The sequence below is a fragment of the Sapajus apella genome, unplaced genomic scaffold, assembly GCF_009761245.1.
Source record: "Sapajus apella isolate SASKATOON/1434 unplaced genomic scaffold, GSC_monkey_1.0 scaffold1, whole genome shotgun sequence".
NCBI classification, from domain to species: Eukaryota; Metazoa; Chordata; class Mammalia; order Primates; family Cebidae; genus Sapajus; species Sapajus apella.
The window spans coordinates 71,294,030-71,311,390 of NW_022436941.1; the positions used below are offsets into that span (position 1 = coordinate 71,294,030).

Sequence of the window (17,361 nt, forward strand, 5' to 3'; positions counted from 1 at the left end):
AAAAAAAAAAAAAAAAAAAAAAAAAAAAAAAAAAAAAAAGAATAATGCTAAGTGGCCTGAATTCTCAAAGATAATAATTAAATAATATGCTTTTAGCCAGGTATTTGATGACAACATTTCTCCCCATGATTCTATCAGATTCAACTGTATCTACATATTGGTAGTACCTTAGAAATCCACCTTAAAAAGCCACCACTATTCCCCTAAGACAGGAAGCCTGTGTAGTGATCTATTAATTTCATTCCAGTGTATGATGTCAAGTGCATTTTAAAAATATACTTCATCGCTTCCAAGTGCTTCTTTAATCTACGAGGACTGGTTTTAGCATTTAAACTAATTTATTCTAGACATAAAAAACCTTCTGCTTATTCTTGCAGATAATTGATTCTTGATTTGTAAGATACTAAACACTATAGTGTATATACTAAAATACAAAGCCCCTGGTAAACCCACTCAAGTGCCCTATGCAAAGCAAATTTGAATGTTTATTGCCTCGGCAGAGAGGCCAAAAGGAGCTGAGAAAAGGAGCAAAACTCTCCCTCACTTTGTCCTGCTGCTAGTCCAGGGGGAAGGTCCCACTCTCCTGCAATTAACATTACCACTTGTTCCACGGCAGCCACATATGGAAGGCACACAGTACCAAATTCTCAAATCAAATGCCCTCCTCAATTTCCTAAAAATAAAATAAATCTAGAAGATAATCTCTGCCTCAAAGCTGACCCCTCTAAGTAAAAGCATATACCACCACCACCAATAACAATAAAAGCCTGCATCGGAAAATCAGTATTTAGTAAGAATTAGGCACTTGGTGCTTATGTTATCAAAAGGTTAATCCCATTGATTTCTATGACATACCAAAAGTTTAAAAACATTTTTTTCTGTGCAATAAAGAGCACAAAGCATAAGCTAAATTAGTATTTGATAAAAGATACCTTCACATAAACATCTATAAAATACATAAATATTTCTTGAAAGATTATTTTTCTAATATACATGTTTAAATTCATTCATTTATTTTTTAGAGCTAGGGTCTCATTCTGCCACCCAGGCTAAAGTGCAGTGGCATGATCACAGCTCACTGTTACCTCAAACTCCTGGGTTCTCGCAATCCTCCCACCTCAGCCTCCCTAGTTCCTAGGACTACAGGTACATGCCACCATGCCTAGTAAATTTTTTTTTTTTTTTTTTGTAGAGACCGGGTCTCATTATTTTGCCCAGGCTGGCTTCCAACTCCAGGCCTCAAGCAATCCCCCTGTCTTGGCCTCTCCACGTGCTGAAATTATAGGAGTGAGCCACTGCACCTGGCTTGAATTTATTATTAGAATTTGCAATCTAAAAGAAGTTTTAAATGTGTTTATCTATGCTACGTTAAATTCATGCTACCCATTTCCATATGCAAATCAAATATATAGACTGTAGTCAACAAAACTTTTTCCTGTCATGCAAATGTGTTCACAGAACTATGTGCAGAGAATTTCCTTATGGTACTGGTCAAACGTTATCTGAGTGATGTGTGGGATGAAGGAGAGTTCACACAGCCACTGGAAGGAAATGTGCAGTTACTGGCATTTCCATGGGTTTATCTCGTGTTCCCATACTTAAGCATGGGAAAGCCCTTAACATCATCCCAGAAGAGGTGACTTCATAAAACAACCTATTAAAAGAAAACACATGTGTATTCAGATGAAAAAAAAAATGACCCACCAAAATCCTCAGAGGGTGAGGTCCTTAACTCAGAAAAGTAGAGAAAGAAATCCTGAAAAATGTTTGATGTGTTTTCCCTTAGTTGCTTAGGTCTGACAGTCTACTGCCACAAGGAGTAAAAGAATTATTTAAATCTCAAGAGCCAAAATGGCAGAAGAGATGGCATAGATTCCAAGAAACACTGGGACACAAGAGAAGTCCTACTTTCCATGGTTCCCTGTTAGAGCTACCAGGGCCCAACTTGCTATGACACAACGGGGATAAAGAGAGAACAATACAGAATTCAGAATTCAGCTGCTCTGCTCACATGGATAATTGGCTAATGAATAAATTTGGGGACTGCCAGTTACTGCAGCTGGGACCATAACAGCCCACCCGTGTGACTGTCACTACCCTCTTGATCAGTCTGAGGAAAACTCAGCATCCCGGTAGTGCCGGGTATATTGCTGCAAGTTTCCCCTACAGTGGCAACGGTATACTTTTAGGGTGAGTTTGGGGCTTCGCTTTCCAAAATATTCAAAGAAACTATGACAAGCATGGTAAAGTCAAGCAAACTCTGAGTTTTACCCTTTATTGAGCCATACTGTGGGTGTTGATGCTCACATTTCTTTATAAAACAAAACATATCTGTATTAGCCTGTTCTCACACTGCTAATAAAGACATACCTGAGACTGGGTAATTATTATTATTATTATTACTATTTTGACTGAGTCTTGCTCTGTTGCCTAGGCTGGAGTGCAATGGTGCAGTCTGGGCTCACCGAAACCTCTGCCTCCTAGGTTCATGTGATTCTCCTGCCTCAGCCTCCTGAGTAGCTTGGATTACAGTCACGCGCCACCATGCCAGGCTAATTTTGTATTTTTAGTAAAAACAAGGTTTTACCATGCTGGTCAGGCTGATCTCGAACTCCTGATCTCAGGTGATCTGCCCCTCTCAGCCTCCCAAAGTGCTGGGATTACAGGCGTGAGCCAACACACCCAGCCAAGACTGGGTAATTTATGAAGGAAAGAGGTTTAATAGACTCACAGTTCCACATGGCTGGAGAGTCCTCACAATCATGGTGGAAGGCAAAGGAGGAGCAAGTCATGTCTTACATGGTTGCAGGCAAGAGAGCTTGTGCAGAGGAGCTCCCATTTATAAAACCATCAGATCTTGTGAGACTTATTCACCACCATGAGAACAGTGTGGGGGAAGCTGTCTCCATGATTTGATTATCTCCACCTGGCCCCACCCTTGACATGTGGGGATTTTTACAATTCAAGGTGAGATTTGGGTGGGGACACAGCCAAACCATATCAATACCCACTCCCTTACTGATATCTGTGTTTCTGACCCAAGCACATTGACCTCAAAAAGGAAAGGCTGCTTGCCAGTCCCTGGGAGTTAGGAACCCTCAATTCTGGTCATGGTTTGCAATCAACATATGTACTCTCTGAGCACAAGCAAGCCTCAAATCCTGTGAGTCATTAGTTCCTTGTTTACTAAATAAAGATATTTTCAGTCAGACTTCTCTTAAGGCTTCTTTCAGCTCTGAAATTCTATGATTAAAATTTTCCATACAGACAGCTATAATATAGCATATTATTCTCTCAACACCTGTCAGTCCCAAAACACAATTTCAAGGAGTGGCCTGATTACCCTGCTGAGAAGGGATGGCTTAAGTCTGAAAGAGAGGCCACTGAGGACAGGAAGTGAGTTTCCTCACGGCCTGATGATATTGAGCCAGAACACGTGTGCAGTCTGTCTCCACAGCAATGCAAACAGCTTGCGTTCTCAGGGTTGACCAATGCAGGGTACAAGTGAAAGATCTACTGAAGGACATGGGGTCAACTGCCCCTTTCATACCTCTTCATGGAAACAGAACAGCCCCTGAAAAAATGCTACTCCAATGATCTGGCATTAAGGGGACTTCCCCAGCCTACTCTGTGGTCTTTTGCCTAACTCGACAGGACAAAAATAAATGATTTGGGGAGAGGGAAAGAAGGGCATAATTCCCAAGATATTTTATTTCTTTCAGAAAACATACAGTAATTATTGTATGCCAGGTACCATTTTAAACACTTTATAAATATTAATTTAATCCTCTAAACAATTTGAGGACACAATAATATCCTCATTCTGCTTTAGGAAACTAAGGCACATAGAGGTTAAGGTCAGGCAGCTGGCTAAATGGCAGAGACAGGATTCACACCTAGGCTGTGTGACTTCTGAGTCCATGCTCTGAAGTGCTGCTCAGTGACTGATTATCTACTGAGTAATAGATGTGAGAAGGTGGCTTTTAGTGAGACAGCACAGATACCTGTCTGTCTCAGTGGGCCACTCTAAATAAGCCTTGCTGAAAAGGACCGCTCACTAAAAAACTGTGCCCCAATCCTATTTGATTCAGATTTGCTAAAAAGTTATTCCAGTAACTATGAAATAGGAAACCTCTGCTCCTACCTTTGGCTATCCAAAAACACACTTCACCACTACGCATACCCCCTGAAACTAAGAATATTAGTTCTCAACTGGGAGTGGCATTTTAGATTCACCTTGAAAAGTGGTTACAAGTACACAAGCCTCTGTCTTACCTTGCCCTCAATACACACTAGATTGTGACTGCATTCCCAAGAGTGTTTGGCAATGCACACATATTTTGATAAACCTCCCCACTGGTAAACTCACCCTCTCCCCTGGGACAAAACTAAGGTCTTCATATAATTTTCAAAGGTAAAAAGATCCATCCTACATTGTTTCCATCTTCCAAATCTCTTCCCGACCCACCTCACAGAAGACAAATGCATGTGTGATATGGAAAGCTGCAATTACGTGCCAAATACCAAACCACCTATTCGATGAATATATAAATGCAATTGACATTCTTCCACAGTCTGAAATCCTCTCTTTGCTCTCAGGATAGATTACACCGTTCTCTTTTTATATAAACATGCCACTTTAAATGCTAATTCAGATGTGACACTCGAATTTTTCTTCGTTTTGTTGTTCGGCTTCTAACATTCAACATGACACTGGACTTCCATGTGGCTTTGAGAAAAGATATTTTGAATCATTGCTTCAATATTTGTGGGGGTGGGAAGACAGAGAATGCTAAGAAGAAAACTAAGTTTATTTTAAAACTTATCTAAATATGATTTACAAGTTCTTTGTTTTATTTGAATTAAACTCTTTCCCTCTCTTTTAGGAAATACTGCCTTTACTTTGCTGAAAACCTCACAAGTGTAATTCAAATAAGTTGGAAAATCAAGGTGATTCCCTCTCTTTGCATTCTAGAAATAATCTCATTTTACTCAAACTACTTTTCTAAACAGGCAGTCAAGGCAGTATTTTCTGATATGTAACAGGCCTGAATGTAAGTCTTCCTTTTAAAAAATACACAGACACACAGACACGACATAGGCACAGACACACACACACCCACACCCACGAACACACGTGCATGCGCATCAACCTATGCCTATTCAATTATATAGAAGCTTACTTCCTATCTTATGTCAAAATTAGGAATTCCAATTTTAGAAATACCCTGTTCCAATACATACAATTCAATATGACTGAGACAGGAGACAGCCAAGGGTCCCTGGTGAAATCCCACTTTCAAGCTTAAAGCAACCTGGAGGCTGGAATACCTAACTGCTGGTTCTGGATGAAGCCCGCCCTTTCCTGGCCGATTGTCTCTGAGTAACGCCCACCTGTGCCCTGGGAGGATGAGGTAGAGACTAGGGAAGTCTGCATCTTTTGCAAGGGGAAGACGCCTGGCCTTTTCTGTTCCTATGTGGTGACCTGGGATTCTGTCCGTGAGCTGGGAAACCTGCCTCACAGACAGAATCCCAACTCTCTCTGTCTTACTTTGCTTAGAGTTATTTTTCCTTTTTGCCCAGTAAATTCCATTTTCCTCACCCTTCTATAGATCCACGAGCCTAATCTTTCCTGGTTGTATGACAAGAGTCCAGTTTTAGCTGAACGGAGGAGAAAGTTCTCCAACAAATGTATCTACTGTAAGACAAGCTCTGTCTCCGAAGTCCAGCAGGCCCAGCTCCACCCAGAAGTCACCATCAAGCTCCCCTGCTTTGCTGTCCCAACTTCTTTTTCACAATATTCTCTCCCTCTGTTGGTCACTCTCATCGTCCATCTCATCTCTGGACGCCCTTCCCCGCCCTTAACCAAGAAAGGCAAAATTAGAGAGTGGTAAAATAACTTTATGATTCTTTTCATACATTTATTAATGTATTCATATGGTAAAATGATTCTCAACGCCTGCTCAACTTTCTGCTAGCTTTGATTCCTGCCAGTTTACCAGAAGCATCCCATTAATGAATCGTCTTCTGCTATGCTAAATTTAGCTTGGGTGACAACCTGCCCTGACCAAAGTACCTACCTGACATTTCAGTAAGGTACCAAAGACATCTCCAAGATCCAGCAGAATGACTTTCTAGTACTGGCATGTTTGACATGTGGTAGATGTGTTTAAGATGGAAATCCCCTTTGTGGTCAGCAGGGTGGACCTCCTAACAGACCTAAAACTATCAAATGCCAGTAGATACCTAGCCCACTTATTCCAAGGCCAGCCCTGCTAGACTCCAACCACTCTGAATAATGAAAGGGTAAATGGAGAAAAATCATAAAAAACATGTAAATCAAATATAAAATTCTAAGTCCCCCAACTGACTGAATGAATCCCCCTTCTCAGCCAATAACATTCCAAAGTAAACCTGAAAAACTAGTTCAGGCCATGATAAGAGAGGGTTGGACATGCCTCATGATACCCTCCCTCCCTTTGGAATTCAGCACAACTGACCAGCTGCCATTAAAACAGAGATCTTAAGACTGACGAAACAGGCTCTTTGTAGCATAAGAGACCAAATTCCAATGTGACTCTAGTATAGCATCACATGACAGATGGCAGGCCCTAAAAGACATTAAAGTACTTTACCCTAAAATATATATTTTTGACACATTTTTAAATGGCCCTGCAAATCTATCTCTTGTAGGGAAAACCTACATTCTGTAGAGAATCTCTTCCTTTTCCAGGGCTTTTCCTGATCCAGGAGAGATTAAACTAAGAGTCTGATACCTTTTAAGTTCTGATAAGAGATATTTACTATCTCTTCTACATAATAAGAACCCTAGTTTCCACAATCACTTATCTTAACCCAGACACTCCTTTCTCCAGATTTCAGGTCTTAGATAATAACAACTCTTTCAACCAAATGCCAATCAGAAAATCTTTGAATCTACCTATAATCTGTAAGCACCACCCACCCAGCTATCCCACATTTCCAGATCAAACCAATGTATAATTTACATGTATTGATTGGTATATTCTGTTTCCTTAAAATGTATAATACCAAGTATAACTCAACCACCTTGGGCACATGTTCTCAGGATCTCTTGGGATGTGCCTCAGGCCTTGGTCGCTCATACTGGGCTCAGAATAAGTCCCTTCAAACGTTTTACAGAGTTTAACTCTTTTTCATTGATAAACTCTATAAAGAGGAATATTGTAATCAGCTGCTAGTATTGTTGCTAGATCAGTTAATTAAAATAAGTCAAGCCTTTTAAATTGCCTCTGGGATAATTTAAACACTTTCAGCAATTCCTCAGCATGCAGAAACATAGTTTTCCAGGACTACTATACATACTAGGAGCTGCTTCTGCTTTGGGTTGCTGCTGCTGGATAGTCCTTTGTTTTTGTTTTTGCTTTTTTTTGAGATGGAGTCTCACTCTGTCGCCCAGGCTGGAGTGCAGCAGCGCAATCTTGGCTCATTGTAAATCCTGGGTTCAAGTGATTCTCCTGCCTCAGCCTCTTGAGTAGCTGGGATTAAAGGCATGAGCCAGCACAACCGGCTAATTTTTGTATTTTTCAGTAGAGATGGGATTTTGCCATGTTGGCCAGTCTGATCTTGAACTCCTGACCTCAGGTGATCTGCCCGCCTCGGCCTCCCAAAGTGCTAGGATTACAGGTGTGAGCCACTGTACCAGGCCCTGGATATTTTTTAAAAAGTATCCTTAAGGCATGTGTGTAGACATAAAGATGGGAACAATAGACACCGGGGTCTACCAGGTCCACTAGTGCAGGGAGGCAGGGGGGAAAGGGCTGGAATAAAAATAAATTTAAAACAGCTGTCACAATCAACTATCATAAAACAATCCATCAATCAATCAAACAAGCAAGCATGTGTGGCCAGAGAACTTAAAGCTAAGAAACTGCCAAGTGTCTGTCACTGCTTCTACTAAAACGATGTGATAATTGCAGATAATTATATAGATCCCAGACCTCCAAGGCTCCATGAAACAATGCACCATGGCTTAGAATTAAACAAGGTAGAGGAAAGGTCATTTTAAGTAGCAGGGAGAATCTATTTGCTAAGAATAGATAATACAGTTTCCTTCTGCTCCGTATGGAGACATCTGAAAGACCATTTAAAAACAGGAGGAGGCACAGGAGCTGGCCTGAGCCAATTCCCTGCTCCTCTCTCCAGGGTATAAACACCATCAAGGCACTCCAGGGAATCCCATGAAAAGAGAAGCCTCTCTATCCTGGAGAGCTGTTTATTTAGGCAATTAACAAAATACAAAGGGGTCCTTTAAAAATAAATCATGGCTGCCAGGGACACTTTGGTTTTGCTCATAATCATCTTGGGCTCCTGTCTTGGGCTTTTCCACTTTTTGCACTTTCCTTGTCTGAAAACAAACACTTCCCAGTGAATTTTTCCACTTAGAAATATCATTTCAGGATTCAAAATATGGGTGAATTTTAGATAAAAGTACCACCACAACAATGGCACTTCCATAAATACAGACAATACAAATTAATTATTAGAAAAATCTAAATCAAACAACATCCAGAAGGTTGGTGTGTTCCACGATGAATTGAAACCGTGAAGAATCTGGCTTCAGCCATCCAGCCAGGGCATCACGGCTTATCCTCCTGGAGAAGCACAGTGACAGGACCTAAGAGAGCAGGGCAGGTCCACCGCTTGGAGGCTCCTAATCTAGGAGGGGGAGGCAGATTTGTACAGACTTTATGACTGTCTGCACTGTGTAGTTTTTATACCAGACACCTTGTTGAACACGAAGAACAGGCATTCAGAGTCACGTCTCTTCGATGGGATAACAGTCTAGAGCAACAAATCTAGGTCTGAAGCTGTGTGTAATAACATACCATCACAAATGCTATTATCTCATTTCCTTCATCCCCTGGCTTTGCGTAGTATATACTAAAAAATTTCAAGATTATCAAAATTTTCATCATAATTTTTTTCTATGATATTCTGGCATTTAACCAATTGGTGTCTGCCACTGTAGATATTTCAGTTATTGTCAGATCGTATCTATTTGGAGCAACCTTCATTATGAGACAATATAAACCAAATACACACAAAAACCCAGGTGTGATATAGTTTCTTATTCAAAATAGAGTCTTCACGTGATGTTTATTCAAATTACTTAAAAATCTACATAAACACTTGGTTAAAGCAATTTAAATCTTATTTCCATACAATCACTCAGTATTTTATATAAAATATTTCAAGAATACCAAAAATGTAGCGGGTGTAATATAAACACCCATATACCCACCACCACATTAATGATATACATGAAACTCCTCACAGAGCCCTCTCAAATCCAATTTATTGCATTCCCTCCACTAGTAAGTGACCTTTATCATAAGCTTGGTCTCCATGCCAGTTTTTATACCTTTACTGTAAATGTCCATATTTAGAAACAACCTATTGTTTTGCATATTTTTAAGTTTTATAGTATAAATGCCATCTTGTACCCAGAATGTGCTTTTACCACTGCTTATCATTACATTCATGATAATTATACCTGCTGATATATACACACTGGTTCAGTTACTTTACCTGCTGTATAATATTTCACTATCTGACTATATTATGATTTTGATAGGTAGCTGGAGAGAGGGGGATAAGAGAATGAGATAACTTTAGTTCCAAGGAGAATGAGGGAGAAAATGCAGGAAGAATCTGGAATCAGAAGAAGCCTTGGCACATGGCTATTCGTTGAATGGAAAAAGAAGAGACATAGCTAAAATCCAGCTGTCTAGGAAGCTGGAATGCCTCTGGAAAAGTGATTGGAGTTAGTTGGTTATCTCGTAACAGCACCTTGCCTAGAAAGCAGTTTCCTTCACTTCTCTTGTCCATTACCCTTTGCACCATAAAAAAAAAAAAGGAGGTCACAATCATTCCTTCTGCACCTTTTAAAAATGTATATAAAACAAGAGACTCTTGAAGTTAGTTCTCATTAAAATGTAAATAATAAATTAGTGGGGATCTGAATTTTTTTCTAGACAGAATAGTTTGCTTTTTCATACTTTAAATTAATAGCAAGAAAAACATTTCCTGTGGTCTTTCATTTGTGAAAGCTTTCAATTTAATACATTTTTACCATGATTCTGGATGTAAAAATTATCTTTAAGCTTATTTAAAGCAATATTCAAATTTTTCCAAAAAATATGGAACACGCTGTAAGTTTCAGAATGATAAAAATGCAATTTTAAAAATACTATCCTTCAAGACATATAGATTTGAGGCAGCAGATAAATAAAAATAAAGGCCTTTTTAGCCTGTATCAAAGTATACACCCTCTAACAAGTGGGACCACTTTGCTGTATAATCAAAGACAGTAAGAAATACATCACACTGTGTGCAGTTGCTCACTGCTAATATGGAAGAAAAAAAGACTGAAAAGAACAGCAGGAGCAAATCCTCAATCTTTCTGAGAGAAGATATAAAAAGATTTCACAGCATTTATGGAGGAGGCATGTATGCAGTAAATAAACTAAGAAAGTGTTAACAGGTTTAATTATCAGGTACTATCATGTTGGCTAACTGATACTAATAAAGATACATTTCTGTCTTTCTTCATTAGATTTGTATAAAATCACTCTAGCATTTATTTTAAAAACCATTTCCCCTTTCTCAAAGTCATAAAAGAACCTTGTATGCATGAGGAGAGTAATTACTGGCATCTGTACAGTATTCACTGAAAATGCTGAATGACACTGGGTTCTAGAACAGCTATGTCAAGCATTGTTAATTCTCTGGGGAATATTTGTGTTTAACAGAAAATACAAAATAGCATATTTACTTTTGGTTTACCTCACTTGGAAGTATTAATTTTCCCAGAATTCACTAAAAAAGGTAGATTTGTGTTCACATATACATATACAGTGTGCTTCATGCTCATCATCTGAATGCTCAATTGACTTTTAATAGGGAGGGGAGTTTAAATGGCTCTGATGTAATTCAGACCTTCTCTATGTTTCCAAAGGATGGGCTCCAAACAAACTTATGTCATCATTCTTTTTTCAGTAAAGACACCATTTTCTCAAATAAAAAAATTTAAATATTTTCTTTATCACATATTTTCACATCAACTCACGGCTATCAGCTAACTTGAACAGAACTGAGACTTACACAAGTCTCAAGTGCAAAAGAGGAAATGCCCCTTAAATAGAAACATGAAATCCAGTTCCATAATTAACATGATCTTTATATTTTGGAAACACTAATGTGATAAAACAAGAAACAAAAAATAAAACCCATGTACAATCTATTAAAAAGGCTAAAAACAAGATTTGACTGAAGTTCTGAAGTTTTCAAATAAAAAAGAAAGGGTGTTTAAGCCTTAAATAAAAGTACAAATAAGCAAATGAGATTTTTTTCCGTAAAAGTATTTCATGTAGTTTTCTATTTTTCTTCTGCCTCATCATGAGAAATACCAAAAAGTTTGGGCTTTCTAAGTTTAGGCAACAGAGTCCTAATCATGATGCAGAAGAGGGAAGAGTTTAATTCTAAGGGCATTTCCTATAGCAAACTATTTTCTGTTAAACTGTAGCACAGAGAGATGGAAGCTGAAAGCTAGTGACAATTTATCTAGGCACATTTTCTAAAAATAATAATCCAGTGTCTGCCTGACAGCCTAAACTTGTACAAAGGACAGGAAACAAAATGGACAATAAAGAAATGTGCACAGCTGATGAATTTTTGGTTCTTAGATGCAAAGGCTGAAATTTTCCAAAATTTAGCCAAAAGAATAAATGTTATATTTCAACAGTCGCCCTATGTTTTTTTAAACCACCAAGATGAGAGTGGTGAAAACTTAAATACTAATTTTTTTAAAGGAGCTCCTCCATCTACTAACTTATTCAACTTAAATCAGACATCAAATGTAAATGTTTCCAGACCAGCCCTTACACAGGACTATTGGATAACAAATTCGACCTTAAATTGTAGTCAAATACTGAAAGTAGTTAATTCTGACCTCAATTTCATTCTGCAACTTGCTAATGGAAAAAAGTGCGATTTAGGCAAATATATTTATTGGCCTTAAAAATAAAAGATTAAAACACAGCATAAAGAAATCAAGTCAAAGTTCATAAATCCATTATTTTACTACAAGAGTGTTACATGAATCAGTTCAATAAGATCTAGAGCTAATAATGGAAAGTTTAACTGATTCGAAGTTTCTAATTCAAATGCAAAAGTACATAATTTACTCCACATAAAATCCATAGTATAAAGAAAAATCATGGATTTCAGAACATAAGAGCACTAATTCTTGATTCAGATCAATTTATACTATCTGCTGACCAAATAGTATTTCTGCTTGATTATATAACAGCATTAAAAAAATTAAGACTCTCTCAGGAATAAACATGCATTTAGGTTTACAATGGCCATATAGAAGAAACCCTGGAAATTATCATAAAATCATTACTGTTTGACTTCTATAAATAATTTCAGTTTATGTTCTTAATTCAGTTGATTACCATTAATTCTGCAACTTCCACTAATGAATCAGAGAAGAATCATAAACTATATATTAATAAAAGGAAAACAAGGAAACAAAATAATACTACTTACAGACTTCCTCTTCTGGGGAGACTCAGCTCCTTCTGCAAAAGAAAAAAAAAACATATATAAGTGATGCTACATTAACCTTAGATTACTAGGATACCAATGGATAGCACAGAATGCATCATCCTTCATTATACTTGATTTGGCATTTCCTATGCTGAAAACATTTTAACATCATAATTTTATGCTGGATCCCTTCTTACACGGTTCTCTTTACACACTGTGTTTAAGGTACAAACACAGCTTACCTGAATTCCAGAGCAGCAAAACCATCAATCTTCCCAAAGCAACTACAGTAAAATACTGAGTTGAGTTACATGGCCCTACAATTGAGCATACAGAAACGTATCCAAACAGGATATAGATATAAGAACTATGAGACATTCTACAGGATTATAATTAAATGAAAGGTACAATGAAAAGGACAATGAAATCAGACTATTTGCCCTCAATAGAAATATATTCACGCAAAACATTATGCATCCCAAAGACTGTACTTTCTTATTATTCTTTAAATGATAATGGAAAAGATTTCCTTTTGGTATTATTTCTCAAGACATGCATTTATTCCTTGGGATATTTTAAAATAGCTTAATCAATTTCTAAAAGGTAATCAGACGACCACTACAATTATTAGCGTGCTTCATAGTTTTTAAAGGACATCCTCACACTTACCTCAATTTGAGATTCTTATCTACCTAATCATCAAGAGGCTGTGAAAAACCAAAAAATCACCCAAGAAAACAAGCCAACCAAAGAAATAACAAAAATAGATTCAGAAATACCTCTATCCACCAATAAAGTTTTCAAAGCTCAAGAATACTTGCTGTCCATTATTAAAGAATAGGAAGCAATGAGTCATTTGGCTATTTAAACTCAAAATGAAGAGTACTATGACTGAATTTGGTTATTCATGTCCATAATTCTCATTTATTTTTCTGCCTTTCAGGTGGTTGAGCATTATCCTTTGAAAGGTATTTCCCCATCAGCTTCAAACTCACCTTTCCTGTCTCTGATTTGTACTGAATGTTTGTCATGGACAGCAGGCTCACCTATCACTTATCCACAGCGCATCTTACTCCAGCACAGCTTACAGAAAATGGCCTTGAGAGCATCAGACCAGAGAGGAGGAGAGCTCTGTGACTGCTGTTTTAAACACAGCAGGCCTTACTTATTAACCGGCAAATATATTTCCATACAGAGTTATAGTAATCATATAACTGTTCAACAGCAAGGAAAACAATCAGCAATTTTAGGAATGAAGTGTCCTCTTCTTTTTCCGAATAGCAAACATTTTCAAGGGCTCTAGGGTTCAGTGGTAAAGTGCTTTTTTGTTTTGTTGTTTTGCTTTGCTTTTTCCTTTAATCCTTGATTAGCTCCAAGAAATTATAGTGTTTGCTAAACTTGGCTCCCTGATTCTGAAACATAAATATACCTCCATTTACTAAAACCCCTAATGACAAGAGAAAAGTCTCTGCCCAAGACAGCCTTCCTTGGAAACTGAAACATAAATAGAAAACCAATGAGTAATTTTCTGTACAAGGATCTTTGGTTATGATAAGCACTGAGAAATCAGTGTTGTATTCAGGTTAAAGAAAAGAAAGAGAGAACTCCCTAGACATAACAGCTCACCAGACTTTATCTTTTATTTTATATTTTTTATTTACATTTAGGATGAGGTCTCATTACATTGCCCAAGCTGGTCTCAAACTCCCGGGTTCAAGCATTCTCCTGCCTCAGCATCCTGAGTAGCTGAGATTACACAGTACACCACTGTACGAGGCTCTGGCCATTTCTCCTGGAAAGGAATTGATACCACTGCAGACCAGAAGGCCTAGAGACCAAATGAATAATACTGCTCTGTCCAATAAGTTGATCGGACAGCTGCATAAAATGTACCTGAGGTGTTATTAATAACAACAAAAATAATAAATCAGATATTCTTTCAACTATATATGCAAATAGATCACTCAGAAGATATAAGAGGAAAGGGGCCAAATGAATGACCCAAATAATTCCATCAGTCATATTCCACCAAATGACCTGAGCGTAAACTGGCTGCTTTGCTTTGAGAAAAAGCTGCTGAAACAGCAAGATAAGGGATAAAAACCAACTCTGTTTTTAATCAAAAGTCTTTCCAGTAGGTCTAGAATTATGAGTTCTAAACAAGAAGAAAGGTTACAGTGGGTAACCCGGCACTGCTGCTCCACGGGACGGCGGCCGAGATTCCAAGATGAGGAGCAAAGGACATTTAATAGGCCACAGTCAACTGACCTGAAGCTACCACGCTAACCAAGCTGAAGAAGCTAATCCACCTGATGGCTTGAATGTCAGGCTCAGGACTGGAAACTCAATTTGGTAGCAAATTGGAATCAGATGTGATGGTAATAAAGTGAGGGAAATGAATGTGCCGTGGCCAAGACCTTGTGAACAGTAGCTGCAAAAGTCTGCAAATACCAGGAGGGCTAAGCAATTGCAGCCTGAACAGGGAGCAGCTCCTGCCCTAACAGACGAGGGCCACATGCTGATAAATCTGCACCCGTCAGACGTAAACGAACAGCATCAAGGCATTTTATCGCCAAAGTCCCCGTGGTACTTTGTGTATGGGTCCTCATTTTATTTTCTCAATGTCAGGATAAGGTCACTAACACATACTTAGATAATTAGACGAGACGTGGTATTGGTCTGAGTCATAAACCTAAGCTTGTGCTTGACATATGTGGAGTGTGTGTTAAAAATTTACTGTCAGGTAAGAACTGGAGGAGGAAAGAAAATGGGAAAAAAGGGAAACAACAGCAAGAAGTATCCACCTGAACTAGACAATATGCTAATTGTCACTGGATTAAAGAAATTCCTAAGATCAAACATTCTTAGACTTTCATTAATATTGATTACTCAAATGACATTTAACATTTTTAGAGTTGCTGTTTATTATTTGCTTGATATTGTATCCTTCCCCCACTGACTTTCTAGTGTTAACTAGCAAATATTTTCATTAAAAATAAAGATTAAATAAAATTAATCTTGTCTGAGAATCTTATTACTTTTGAGATCCTCAATTACCTGAGGATACCAAAAGGTCCCTCCAATCCAGGAAGAAAACTCAGGGAGAGTCCGAGAAGAAAGAGGGGTAAATGATTCTGCTCCTTTCTCCCAGCCATCCTTAGCTTCAAAAAGAGAAAGCATCTGTTTCATTCATGAAGATGGAGAGAAAACTGCAATGTTTTATATGTACAAGCAATTTCCACATGGTAATTTTAAAACTATTTACAAGGTTTAGTATTTAACAGCTATTCATAGACAAACAAAATAATATGGCTATACATGCTGCATGTGTTTAGAGAATCTCTGAACTCTTTTTAACTAAGGGTGAACTTATGATTTAAAATAGGACATTTACAGAAGTCTGAATAATGTATGCAGATATTCCCTTCTTCAAGAGGTAGAGCTTAATTATTCTCTCTTTGAGAGTGGCCTAGGAGCTAGTGGCTCACTTGCAAATAACAGAATACAGAAAGGGAATAATAGCAACATTATAGTGGGGAAACTCACAGATACCACCATAACTGAGGGATCAAGGCTAACATCATCAGTGGTAAGTCACGCTGACATCATGCTGTTATCCTCTGATATGATGGATGAGAAGTGGTATTCAAGATGTCCGTCTGTAAGAATACCACTTGATGCCTGTGGCATTCTCTCCAAAATCCATAACACCAGTCTAATAGTGAAAAAGCCTCAGGCAAACCCAAATGGAGGGACCTTCTAAAAACATCTGATCAGTACTCCTTAAAGCTGTCAAGGTTGTGAAAAACAAGAAAAAATTAAGCAACTGTCACAGACCGGAGAAGACTAAGGGTGGCTACATACAATGAAGAATCTTGAATGAATGAAGAATCCTGAATTGGATCCTCAGTCAGAAAAAAGACATTAGTGGAAAACTTCATGATATCTAAATACAGTTTGTAGTTTAGATAACAATGTACCAATGTTGTCATGATTTCGACAAATGTATTAAGGCTACATATGATGTCAACATTATGAGAGACTGGGAAAAGGGTATACAGTAATCTTCTGAGCCATCTTATACATTTTCTATAAATTTAAAATTATTCCAAAATATTAAAGAAAGCATATCAAAAGGTGGAGACAGGGAGAAGGAAAGACTGGTGTGGGGCTAAATAATAGAAGAAATGAACACATAAATATCTAAATATTCTAAGCTTACTTTAAGGCAATATTTAATATCAAATTTTTAGGAAGCTCTAGAAATTCTCTCGGTGAGAGAGATTCTGGCTAGGACCAGCAATGAAGATGGTAAGGAGTAGTCAGATTTAAGATATGTCTTCATAAGATTTACACACAAACTGGATGTGGAGCGTGAAAGAGAAAGCAAGGAGGAGTCATAGGTTTTCAGCCTGAGCAAATGGAGTTTGATGGGAAAACAGTTCAGCTTTGAAATGCTACATTCAAGACATCTGTCTGTAAGAATTCCAAGTAGAAGTTTTCAAACAGGCAACTATACAATTGAATCTGAGTGCAAGAAAAAGGTCAGGGTTGCAGGTTGATTTTGGAGTCATTATGACCTGAGATTCTATGTAAAGCCATGGGGCTGGATGAAACAGGAGAGACTCAATTTAAAAAGAAGAAGAAAGAAGAATAAAGAAGAAAGAAGAAAGAAAGAAGAAGAAGAAGAAATAATAATAATAAAGAAGAAGAAGGAAGAAGAAGAAAGAAGGAAGAAGAAGGAGGAGGAGGAGGAGGAGGAAGAGG

General features: G+C 37.9%; 1 protein-coding gene across 7 annotated transcripts in view; it reads right to left on the reverse strand.

Annotated features, from left to right (window-relative positions):
- MAST4 (microtubule associated serine/threonine kinase family member 4) overlaps window positions 1-17,361 on the reverse strand; it is a 581,430-nt gene that overhangs the window by 261,548 nt on the left and 302,521 nt on the right. For all 7 annotated transcript variants that reach the window (XM_032280717.1, XM_032280635.1, XM_032280549.1 and 4 more), the window contains one exon: window positions 12,595-12,626. In XM_032280717.1, coding sequence (XP_032136608.1) covers window positions 12,595-12,626 — 32 coding nt within the window. The remainder of the gene's footprint in view (window positions 1-12,594; window positions 12,627-17,361) is intronic.